Raw genomic sequence first — 12986 nt, 5'->3', positions numbered from 1 at the left:
AGTAAAAAAAATATAAAGTAGGTGAATCTCACAAAAAAGGAATAATTATTAGAAATTATAACTATACATTATATATAAAAATATATATTAGAAATTTATATTTAAATATAAAAAAAATTAAAAAAAATTATCTTTATTTTAGTTACAATTAAACACATTTTCAACCAATATTTTCATTACTGTAATGCACTTGTTTTTTTTGTTTTTGTTTGGAGTTTGTATTTTTTTTTCATTCTCATTAATCACAATAGCATTTCTCATTAATCTAAATAAATCAGCTATACTTAATTGCCATGCAAATAATGTCATAATGCAAAAAATAAATAAATATTTGTTAAAATATGTGTTAAAATAAGTGTTTTCTTTAAACTAAATATACTTTCTTATTTGCTTCTTTTGATTTTTTGAGTAGAATATGACTTGGACATGGTTCTGGGCTTCTTGGGTACTTGCAAAAGACCAGTTGCCTAGGCTATAGCAGAATTAGCCTCACTTGTCCTATTTATGAATCAAGAGCTTTAAGGGAATTAAATGCTAGACTGATAGGATTAGCTAACAGATTAGCCATCAGCATTTAGGGAGTGAAAAACAGTTCCTGTGCAGGAAGTCGTGGGAACACTGCCTAAGAATTTTGCAGGAGGTCAGTCTTTGTTATTGCAGCAATGCTCATTAGCCTGAAAGCCGTAATCTTACACTGGCTAATGTACATACTGTAAAGTACACTGATACTTTATCAATAATTTATTGACGTGATGAAGAAGTTTGTACTCTTTTCAACTCCAACTACACGGTTGGTCTGATAACACAAGATTGGGATCTAGTACTTTGGTTTAAGTTTGACAATTATCAATTTTGTTCTTCGAAAGTACACAGACTCAGCTACTGATTTAGACCAAGTAGAAGCTGCACAATTTGGTTACATTGATTAAATTGAGTCTGTGCCAGTGTTTGCTTTCTAAAAGACTGTCTCCTTCATACTGAAATCTATGGTGTGATGATAAAGGGTTTTTCTGCTTTAGCCTGTACATCCTTTTCTAAAAATATGCACCCACTGACCTTTAGTTCACTTTAACTTACAAAAGATCCTGTCTAAATAAGTGGATATCTTGAAGGAGCACAAAAACAAAGCTTTTAGCTTGCTTAATTGTGTAATCTAATTTTAAAATGTCCCATACCGATGGCTCTTGACACAGACAGGCTGCCATTCACCCTCCATGTGCCGAACCAGATCACACACCCACCCAGAGCCTCAATCCTCTTTTTCTCATCCTACAAACAAACAAACAATATGGTCAAGAGGAGTCATTAACCATAACAGCTGGTATCATGTTCAGTACAGTGTCAATTAGTGAAACTCTAATCAGCTAAACTGTGACTTACATACAGTTTCATTATATAGATAAAGCTCCAACGACTCAGCTCAACAGATCCACTCTTGGGAGTGCGTTAGGTAATACAGCTTTGCTGTCATGTGACTTTTGTCAATTGAATGGACTGTGCTAAATGACATCCCAAGCAAAGAGCTGGATTGAGATAAAAAATTAAGGTAATATGCAACAATTTAGGACGAACGTAAGACAGATCTAAGACCAGTTTTTTGGCATATGGACTTGAAACACCTGATCATTTTATATTGGTCTCCCACTATTTCAAAAAATTTAATTAAATTACATTTTAAATACACTATTCTCGCCACTATTCACTTTCTCACCTCTCTGTCTGGTTTGTGTGGTTTCATCAACTCCACCGGTTGACCTCTCTTCACCATCATGACCTGTGAGTCGCCCAGCCAGGCCACGTACAGTGTGTGACCTCTCAGAAAAGTCACGACCCCTGTGGTGCCACAGCGCAGTTTCTGTTCCAGACATATGGATGCATACAGATGTTGTCAAAGCAAAAAGGGCTGATATGAGCATCCTGACAGTGTTTGTGGGGTAGGGACTCACCTCGCGTGACGCCTTCTGTATGAACCGCTCATCTGTCAGTTTGAAGGAGTGATACAGGGCCTTTACGGGGTCTTGACTGAACATTTCTTGTCTGACCAGGTTTACGTGAAGATGATTGGCGGCGTAGATGGCAGCATCCACCCCACCGTGACCATCAAACACGGCAAAAAAAGCCTGCTCTTCCTGATCCTAAACACACATACTTTTTTGTTAGATTTACCTCATAAAATGACTGTGACAATAATAAAACAAAACATCTCTAATTTTGATTTCATTGATAAATGCAGATTATATCATGATTCAAAGTATTTTGTTACAGTTACTATACTGAAAATAGCTTATTGCCACATAAAAGACCTCATAATCCATTCTTAATTGAAATAAATCCCTGTAAATGTCTCTCAATCAGTGTGAAACAGAAAACCAAAACATGCCAACCTCTGGCATCCAACAGATCGCTTAATAAACTGCAGTCAATGTAGCTAAATGAAATATTACACATGAGAAATATATGCAAATCAAATGTTGGTGTTTCCTCTTGTCGATCAGTTTTAATTATCAGCAGCTTACGAATGATTAAATAGTTCCGTAGCAGGGCTGGTCAAACGGGATAAGCTCTCATTTGTATAAATAAGGATTTCATTATGGAAGAATCCCTGAGCTGCAAATACTGTGACACTGTGTCTACGCTGCTGCTGAGCGGCTCATGACAACATGAAAATGCTCGCATTTAGTTTAGGTTTTTATGACACATGGATGCATTCAACAACTATTTTGAATTTATTTGATTAATTTGTTCTTTCATTGATTAGTATCTTCTTGTCCAATGTATGCAATGTTCTGTAAAGAAACCTATTTCCTTCCTATTTCGTTTTGCTATATAACACAAAATGAATTTTCTAACCTACTATGGGAAAAAAATATGGTGAAGGATGTATGTAAAAATAAATAAACAAACAAACAAACGGTACAGGTCAAGACAATCAGGTCAGTAAAATCATAAAATAAACACTATAGTCTTTAGAAAGTTAAATGCATAATCATCACTATAGATTTTGATCCTGAGTCTCAGTGATTTAATTTCTTCAGGACTGAAATATTAGCATATATTATTAGTTTGTATTATATGCATAAAATAAACACAAATCAAATGCATCCTGGAGCTTTTTATTGCAGTTTATTAAAATGAAATGCAGTTTCACTCATTAAACCTTTTTTGTGTTTTTATAAATATTTATTCTTGTTATTGCGAACATTTCAAAGTAAATCAGCTATTTAGGACTGAAATATTAGCATATAATTCAACAGTCTGTATTATATGCATAAGCAAATCAAATACATCCTGCAACTTTTTTATTGTAGTTTACTGAATATGAAACCTCAGTAATTTCCTTTCAATCACCTAAACCTTTTTGTGTTTTTATTACAATTTTTTTTAGTAATAAAAAAGTAATAAAAATAGCTCTGTAAATTAGATAATACATCAGGTATGTATTGTATAATATGCATATGCATATGCGATAAATTGTTATTTAATTTTTTAATAGAATTTTTTAACTACTCCAAAGTGTACTCCTCAGTGTGCATCATTTACAGTAATTATTATGGGAGTGTTCTAGTTTTGTCATGTTGCTCATGTGGAACAGCACTGAAAGAACAACAAGTATGCTTATGCTTCTCTCTCTCTGTGTAAATGCACTGAATGATGTCCACTTATGGCCGAGACTGGTCTCTGATCTGCTTCTGCCTAAGGCAAAGCGATGATGGTGTTCCCCAATAATACCAGTAAAAGCCCAGCATTTATCTACAACTGGCTACCAGATGTGAGAGATGAAGAACCGCCCCAGAGTCTATGAGTAATGTGTGGTAGGGAAGAGCGTATTGATGAAACATGCAACCATCAGGATGGAATATTCCCCACAGTCGTGCTTTAGGGAGGGTCTGTTTCATGCTACAGTGGACGGCAATGCCACTGAAGAATATCCCACACATCTTATCTGAAACATCAAGTAGATCTGGACATGAGATGGTAAATCTGTCGGCACTTATTGCTTTCCGGCGACGGAGCACATTCTCGCTCGACTGGAAATTATACTGGCAATCAGGAAAGAAATTACATAATGCTGTTTCTTCAGAGATGTTAGGTTCAACACAACTCTATTACAATGAAAAGTGATGCTAAGTGAATCAGTGTTTTAGCATCTACCTCGACTCACATTTGTATGAGCTATTTGTTAAAGTACGGAACGCTCAGCAAAGGCCCTAAAATGAGTTTTTGATGAAAAACAATCATGAGCTGCTGACAGCCTTAGTATTCATCAGCTGTTAGATGACTTAGAATTTGACTGTGGGTCGGAGCTGTGGCTTAGCAGCTTGCATAGATCCTCAGACATATTGATCCCTGGTGCTCATATAGGCTTTGCAGGTTTATATTCATTTTGCAACACTTCCTGATCATATTCTATCCCCTTCTCCTCATCAAAAAAAAAAAAAAAAGTGATACAAATAAACTAGAGATGAATTTGCTTTGGAAACCATCTCTACCTCCATTAAATGTGTTGTAGGATTTTTTTTTTGAAGGATACCATTGATAAAATGTCCCAACAGACATTCCTGGAATAAGTGTCCTGAGAAATCATATTTGTGTCTTTGACAGAAGGCTCTAGGCACAGTAAACAGAAAAAAAATACACCGAATCACAGTGAAGTCTTGGATTATTTTGTTGTTTATTATTATAATCTACTGTTCAAAAGTTTGTATTCGGTAAGATTTTTTTATTGTTTTTGAAAGAAATCTTTTATGCTCAACAAGGCTGCATTAATTTAATCAGAAATACAGTAAAACAGTAAAAATGTTTTAAATATTGAATACAATTTAAAAATTATTTTTAAATTGTAATTCATTCTATTGTAATATATTTTTAAATTATTCCTGTTGTGGCAAAGCAGCGATTTCTCCAGCCTTCAGTGTCACAGAAATCAGAAATCATTCTAATATGTTGATTTGGTGCTCAAGAAACATTTCTTATTATTATCAATGATGAAAGCAGTTGTGCTGCTTAATATTTTTGTGCTGCTTAGTATTTTTTTCAGGATTCTGTGATTAATAGAAAGTTAATAAGAACAGCATTTATTTGAAATCTTTTGTAACATTATAAATGTCTGTACTGTCACTTTTTGATCAATTGAATGTGTCCTTGCTGAATAAAAGTTTCTTAAATTTCTTAAAAACAAAAAAACTTACTGACCCCAGATTTTTGAATGGTAGTGTAGTGTATTTGGTGAAAAATAAAAGGTAATTTAAAGTCACAATCAAGGTCATACCTGGAGATTGAAGAGCGTGTTGAAGTCAGGAATGACGACGTGCTTGTCTTCCATCTTTCGGCGCATGTTTTTAATAGCATGGATGGAGGTCTCATAGTACGGTAAGTGGCGGCGGCGATACGGGAACTCCTTTAGCCAATGACAGCATGTCTCGCATAGCTTATTAAAGATCAGCCGGGCCAGCTTCACCGAATCGATCTCTGCCGAGGCAAATAACATGTTACATGTTACACATAAACACTCTGAGCTGCTTTGATTCAGGATGACTAAGCAGCCGTTCTTTCATATGTCACAACAGTGTAAAAAAACACATCCATGCACCATAAGCAAACAGACAGTGCTGTTTTTTTTACTCACAAGCCAAACAGATTTGACTGTAATATCATATTGGAAAGGAAGAGTGCATGAGATGCTGATTAAATGCACAGTGGAAGCAGAATTGAGGACAGTGGACAAAAGAAGCCATCTGCCAACTGAGAAAGAGAGAGAGGAGGTGACTGGTTAATGATGATGGGATTGTTCCATCTCTGTTCTCTATGGACTAAAGCTTTCGTTTTGTGAAGTTCTCATCAATATCTTTGAAGCATACGCTCTCCCTTTACATCCAACTGTGATCTATGCTGCTCTTTACATCCTCAAAGATTTTCAGGTAGTAATATGAAGGATGTCAGATGACACCAATTGCTACTGGTTCTCAGGTCTCTCATATTAGAATGCGCCAAATTTGATCCGCAAAAAGGTTTTGATCAGATTTTGTCTTTGCTTGCTTTGTTAAGCAGGGCCTGTATTTCGGCCCGGGATTGCGGGTATTGTGCATAATTCTACACATTCCTGCAGGTTTCGCGTTTATAATGCGGGAATTATCAGAGCAGTTCAGTCATTTTAAAACTTTCTGTGATCCTAATTTCACAAACAGTGTGAGTGATTCAGCAGTACAGCATCCTCTCTCTCTCTCTCTCTCTCTCAAAAAAACAAAAACCATGGTTACTAAGGTAACAACAAATTATGGTTTTGCTACACTATCCATAGTTTAACCATGGAATTTGTAGTAAAACTATGGTTATACAAATGGTAATCAATCCAAAAAACTAAAACTATGGTTACTATACTTTTACTATAATAAAACCATAGTTAATTTTCATAAGGGAAAAATATGACTCATGATGCAATAACATGTTCAATATTAGGATTTTTCTATAAAGATATTGTCATGGTGTAGTTATTGTTGTACTAATTTTGACATTTAGGCAATTTAGAAAATATAGTTATTTTGTACGGCCCCAGCCTAAGGATTTTAACCTCTTTTATGTGATGGCCATACAATAGTGTTGTTCATGTTTTAGAATTTGTTGTGGGTGTATGGGACGGCCTGGATGAGTGAAATTTTGTCCCAGTTCCGCCCCTGTTCTACATGGCGGTTGTTCAGCCTGGATACATTTATTAGCTAACAAAATTTGAAATGTAAGTTCTTTTGTATTAGGTATTTATATGACGTTAAGTCCCATTACCCGCGTGGCACTAAAACAGGTAGAAGTAACGGCTACTCTTTACTTAAGTACATGTCAGAGCCCATACTTCTATACTTTAACTTCAGTAAAAAATTGTAGTCAGTACTTCAACTTTTACCATAGTATTTTTAAACACGAATATCTGTACTTCTACTTGAGTGAAGGATATGTGTACTTTTGCCAACTCTGAATATACCAGATTTTTAGTCTTCTGGTCACTATTTGCATTTATTGTCTGGAAAAGTGCAGCATTAACATTCTTTGAAACATCTTTCATGTTCTATTGCGAAGAGAAGAAAGAAATAAAGTCATACAGGTTTGTAAAGACAAGAGGGTAAAGAAATTGTGACAGAATTTTAATTTTTAGGTGTAAAAAACCTTTAAAAGTATCATTGGCAAAGCAAGTTGTTTGTTTCTCAAGCTCATAAAATGTTGCTGAAAGAGTTTGCATGCCAAAACTTATTGCAAAGTCTCAGATTTGCCTAATGGAGTGCCTGTTTTTTATTACTCCATTTATGGCATATTTTTCAAAGGCTGCATTTTCCTTTTGTCTGTCAGTCTGCTTCAGTACTGCTTTTGACAGATGTATTTTAGCATTGTGTGGACGAAGAGGCCTTTTAGATTGTTTGATGGTTGTAAAAGTAGACATTACATGCTCTTTTCTCTTCTCTTCTCTTCTCTTCTCTTCTCTTCTCTTCTCTTCTCTTCTCTTCTCTTCTCTTCTCTTCTCTTCTCTTCTCTTCTCTTCTCTTCTCTTCTCTTCTCTTCTCTTCTCTTCTCTTCTCTTCTCTTCTCTTCTCTTCGCCTTTTAGATGCTCTCTCTCTCTCTGTCTGTCTCCGTGGGCAGAGTCTAAATTTAATCTGCCATCTCAGGGATGAGTTGGTGAACAGTATGTACTGCCTTTGCCCTGAGCAGACATCTGTCTGCTGCCCAGTGTACTGATGTCAGTCGTTTCCACTGCTATGTCTTACACTAAACATACTCTCTGCTGCTGGAATGGGTCACATCATGAAGGCCTGTTTAAAGGACTGTACCTCCCGTGAAACCCTTGATCTGGCTGAGGAAAACCAGACTCGGCTCAAGTGGAGTTCTCGTGCTCTGACGTATTTTTGAACAGTGCTTAAACTCAACACAGATTGCAGTCCATCTGGCTTTATAAATCTACCGTCCACTCAGGAAAGTGTCTGGGATCAGCATGCTATGTGAATGTCTGCGCTAACTCATGACGGCAAGCGTTAGATGTGAACCACAGAGAATTATTGCAGCCTTCATGACTTGTCGAAATGATTGTATTTATGAGATAAGTGTACATGAACGCCAAAGCAATGTTGTAATTACCAGTGGAGAAACTCTGAATTTTCTTCCAGAGTTGTCTATTAAAGAATTATGGTGGAAACAAATAGCTGTCGGTCATAATTAAAGATGAAATGTGTAATTTTACTTGAGTCACTAACAGAAGCAGAATTGAAATCTGTTTGGTTGAATGGGAAATCCAAACTCCATTTTCCATCTCTGTGGCAGCACAAGAAAGTAAAAAAGATATTAATAAAATATATATTAAAATTCTATACTATTATGTCAAAATAAATCGAAAAGCTATAAATACATAAAGCAGCATGACATTTTAAAATATATAAATAACATACATATTAAAATTCTATACTTTTTTCTAAATAAAAGTAATGAATTTTAATATATTTCAAATATTTAATATAATTAAATATTACACATTATAAAATATTTAGATTTTAGATAATAGAGTATAGAATTTTATTATGTATTTTATTTGTGTATTTCATATATTAAATATTATAATGATAATTATTTTCATGTTATGGTTGATGTTAACATTTTACAGTATATTGTCTAAATAAATTAAAAATATAATACTAAAAAACAAAATCATTTATTTTAAATGCTACAAGTGAATTTAGCCATCATGTTATAATGCACAGTATAAAAAAATGAATATTTATTTTGATATTTGCTAGATTACTTATAAAGATTACATTTAAAAGTAAGTATTTCAATTATTTAATATATTTAAATTATTAGTGTTTTTAAAGAGGACAGCAAATGTAATCTAATGTAAATGTAAATATCTAATGTAAAAATAAAGGAAATGAGCTTGTAGATTTAAATAAAAAATTAATTATGCAATAGTAACTGATACAGAAAAATAAATAAAACATTTTAAATATAGGCCGATGACTTATTATAGTACGTCCATAAAATAATGCGCATCATCCTTTATATGTCAGGCAACATCTGTTCTCCAAAAAGATTGTGATGTACGTTCATGTAGCAGTTTACAGTTATTGCTACAGAAAGAGTCTTGCCAGTGAGAGCAAAGTGAAGAGAGAAATGAATCTGATCGGATTCAATATCATAACAAAGAGAGGTGTCAAAATTTAATTGATCCATTAAACCTGCTAAAGGTCTCCTTTCTAAACCAGCCAAAACTGTGGCGTATTAGCAGCCGTTCCCACCTCAAATTCCTTTGCCATTTCAATTCGAATACAGAAAGATAAGAAAGCAATTCAGGCCACCGTTAAGTTAGTAAGTGACCTAAATTTTCAGTTGAATAGGAGGCTTAAAATTGTGCAAAATGGCCTACATTCGGATCAAATATCATGAGATCTCTACTCGATAGCAAGACTTCAATGCAGACCCAACTCATTCACTAGCTTTATTGGCACTGCATGACTTCAGATGGCTCAGGAGTGTCAAGAAAATCACAATGTATCCACGCTAGACTTGTCTTGTTTAAAAATAAGACTTCACAGTCCAAGTGACGTGGTTAACTCAGTTTTTACAGGGCACTTACGAGGCAGCGTGTCTATGCCATCCTCCACACTCTTGTTGAGATGGTACACGGAGAGATCGCATTGCAGGATACTGTCTGCAGTACCACGGGCCAGGGCTGCAGCCAAGGAAAAAGGGCAATTGCTGTAAAAGAGAGAAAGGGAGAGAAAGAGAGCTTTAAAACATCTGCTGAGTGGATTACAGAAACATTATGCAAAGGAGCGCTGTCAGTATTTGATTAAATTTTTCCTTCATTTTTTCTTTTTTCAGCACCAGAGCGAGTGCTCGTTTAACCGTGAGAGGATGAGTAGGAGGCAAAAGCAATATGCACAGGTCAAAACAGAGAAAATGGCCAAAGATAGTCCAGCTGAATATGTTCTTATGATCATTGTGCATCAAAAACCTCTTTTGCAAACAGACTTTTTTCCTGTATGGGTGAACTATTCCTTTATAAAAGCTTATGGTGATGAACAAGGGTAGAAAGCTGAACTGTAAGCGTTAAAGCCTGGCTTTTTAACTACTGATGTGAATATCCTTTTAGGGCTTGTCGCTCTGATGGATTGAGAGAGAGGAGAGGAGAGGAGAGGCACTCTAAAACTAGCATGACCCAAATCCACTTCAGCACTCTGCCGCTCTGAGAGCAGAGACCCCGCTGGATCACTGAAAATAAATACAACTGCGCATTATGAAATCAAGAGCCGTCACTTAAAGACAAGCCCGTCATCCCCATAAGAGGATTTCATAAGAGACGATTGTGGCATTCTCATCCAAACAGAACAGGGATCTCCCCATTAAATGACTGACAATCATTTTGAAGATAAGTACCAGAAATCCTATATATTTATACGCCATATTGACATTATGCCATAATGAATGCTGCACAATTTTTGGGTAGATTACAAGAATATAGAGTAAAAATTTCACATTTTAAGACCTATATGTAACCGGTTTTGAATGTGAAATATCACTGAAGATCTATCTATCTATCTATCTATTATCTATCTATCTATCTATCTGTCTGTCTGTCTGTCTGTCTGTATATATATACCAACCCCACAAAGTTTTTTTCATGTTTTTTTTAAAATAATTATCTTATGCTTACAAAGGCTGCATTTATTTGATCAAAAATACAGTAAACCAGTAATATTGTGAAATAATACAATTAAAAATAAACTTTTTTATTTTAATATATTTTAAATCGTAATTTATTCTGAATCTGGTGCTAAATAAACATTTCTTATTAATATCAATGTTGAAATCAATGTTGTGCTGCTTAATATTTTTGTGGAAACTGAATTTTTTTTTCAAGAAGAACAGCATTTATTTGAATCAGAAATCTTTTGCAACATTATAAATGTCTAAATGACTATCCTTGATAAAATAAAGTATTAATTTCTTTAAAAAAAAATCTTATTGAGCCCAAACTTTTGAATGGTATATATTTAAAGAAATATATATATATATATATTTCATTAATGCTTGTCCATTAAATAATGATATATATATATATGGACAAATAATTGGTGTTTCCAACTGTGGAAAGGAACAATTATCTGGCACAGAACTAATAACTAATTTATCTCAGTGAATAAATATGCCTCCAAAATCTTCAAAACCTGTGTCTGGACAGTGTCAATGTGCCATTCCCATCTCCCTCTGTCTGTGAGCGGCTTCAGCAGCGTTTGCCAACATTCTGTTGAATTAATAGCCTCAGCTGTGGCCTGATGGGAGAGGATAACAGAGCCATCCAATAATGTGATGTCCTAATCCCAAAACATTTATTATGACGCGCTCAATTTATGAACGACTGTCTGTAGTCAATTCAATAAAACTGATATATAAGTTTTGCATAAAAGAAGCCAGAAGAAATAATGAAGGTCATAAAGACAATAGATTTGATTTCAAAATCTAAATGTTTTGAGTTTTTATAAATCTTTTATATGTAATGCCTTATAAAGGTACTATATGTTTATTCATGATGCCTTATAATACAACTTATACATGTACATCATATATACATCTATAATTTTAACCACCATTATAAGACTTCTTGGTTATACCTGTAAAGTGTAAAATAATGAATGAGCAACCCAAAACTGATGTCTTATATCACGTGTTACATTGCATTATCCAAGTATTAGTGAAGAAAATCTATCCAAAAATGACTATCATGAGGCATCATGAATATCTTAATAATGCATTAAAATGCCTCCGCTCTGGTGGTCATAACAACATGAGGCTGTACGGCACTGACAGCTGATGCGCCTGTATAACCATGACAACCCTGACAGTAGCCCCATCCATGACGACGGGTTGCCGTGGTGAGTGATGTTGTAGTGAGGCAAACAGCCACAATCTGCCCTCAGGCCAGAACACACGTTAGATATTAGAAATCAGAGCATTCTGTAACACACACACAAACACTCACACACACAGTGAACACAAGAGGCTGGAATACCAGCCCAGCAGACGGGAGGGCGGAAAGTGGAGCGATCTCAAGGACGACTCAATGACGGTCTGCTCCAAATGAAAGATCCAGCAGAGAGATGAGAAGGAGGCTAAAAACAGCTAAAAGGTTCTTCCAAACATCATATAGTCAGTTCACTCAGTATGAAGAAGGGATGAAAGAGAGTTCATATTAATCATAATCCATTTACCTATTACATATTTATCATAATTATTTACACTGCGCATATTGTTGGTATCTATCTATCTATCTATGTTCATCATTATCCATCTATCTAGATATCTGTTCATTGATTTTTCCATCCATCCATCCATCCATCCGTCCATCCACCCATGAAACCTAAATAACTTTGATGTTTGAATCAGATCCTAAGGACACTGGGAGTCCTTGACACCATGCGTGTCACAGGGACAGCAGTGTGCATTAGTGTCTGCCATGACAGAAAGATGAAAAGATGGGAGAGAAAAGTGACAGTGAGATGGGGGAGGAACTGATGGCTTGAGGAGGGGACGAAGACAGAAAGAGAGAGAAATGACATGCCAATTGCCATCACATTCTGGGATCCTCCTCCGCATTTCCATTCATAGAAATGCTCTTGCTCTTTCTCTCCTGCACACATGCACACAGCCGTCACTACCTGAGGGGGGGGTGCCGAGGTGGGGAGCTCTGATTGGCTGAGGCTCTCGGGCACAGCTAAGGTGAGCCAATGGGAGACGCCCATTTCTTGAGCAGCACAGAGGAGTCAGAGGCATGCTAAGGAATGAGGATTAGAGAAGAGCTGTTTTTGTCCTCTCAACCAAGTGGCAAAAAATACATACACACTGCTTTCTTTATCCCCAGACTTCAAAGCACCGCACAAAGTGACATCTCTGAAGTAGGCTACTAAGATCTCACAGCATGCTTATATGTTGCCAGAGAGACTGTGAACGGAAATTA

At 35.6% G+C, this 12986-nt stretch overlaps 1 protein-coding gene across 2 annotated transcripts in view; it reads right to left on the bottom strand.

Annotated features, from left to right (window-relative positions):
- The window catches only part of LOC107734442 (protein phosphatase 1E-like), a 49044-nt gene that overhangs the window by 3041 nt on the left and 33017 nt on the right, over positions 1 to 12986 (bottom strand). For both annotated transcript variants that reach the window (XM_016546403.1, XM_016546402.1), the window contains exons 2-6: positions 9606 to 9727; positions 5270 to 5469; positions 1947 to 2135; positions 1712 to 1855; positions 1176 to 1269 (exon numbers count right to left, since the gene is read on the bottom strand). In XM_016546403.1, coding sequence (XP_016401889.1) covers positions 1176 to 1269; positions 1712 to 1855; positions 1947 to 2135; positions 5270 to 5469; positions 9606 to 9727 — 749 coding nt within the window. The remainder of the gene's footprint in view (positions 1 to 1175; positions 1270 to 1711; positions 1856 to 1946; positions 2136 to 5269; positions 5470 to 9605; positions 9728 to 12986) is intronic.

This window comes from Sinocyclocheilus rhinocerous, unplaced genomic scaffold, assembly GCF_001515625.1.
Source record: "Sinocyclocheilus rhinocerous isolate Xijiao unplaced genomic scaffold, SAMN03320098_v1.1 scaffold1211, whole genome shotgun sequence".
Taxonomy (NCBI): Eukaryota; Metazoa; Chordata; class Actinopteri; order Cypriniformes; family Cyprinidae; genus Sinocyclocheilus; species Sinocyclocheilus rhinocerous.
Note: the sequence above shows the minus strand (reverse complement) of the source record. Positions and strands in the feature narration are given on the sequence as shown.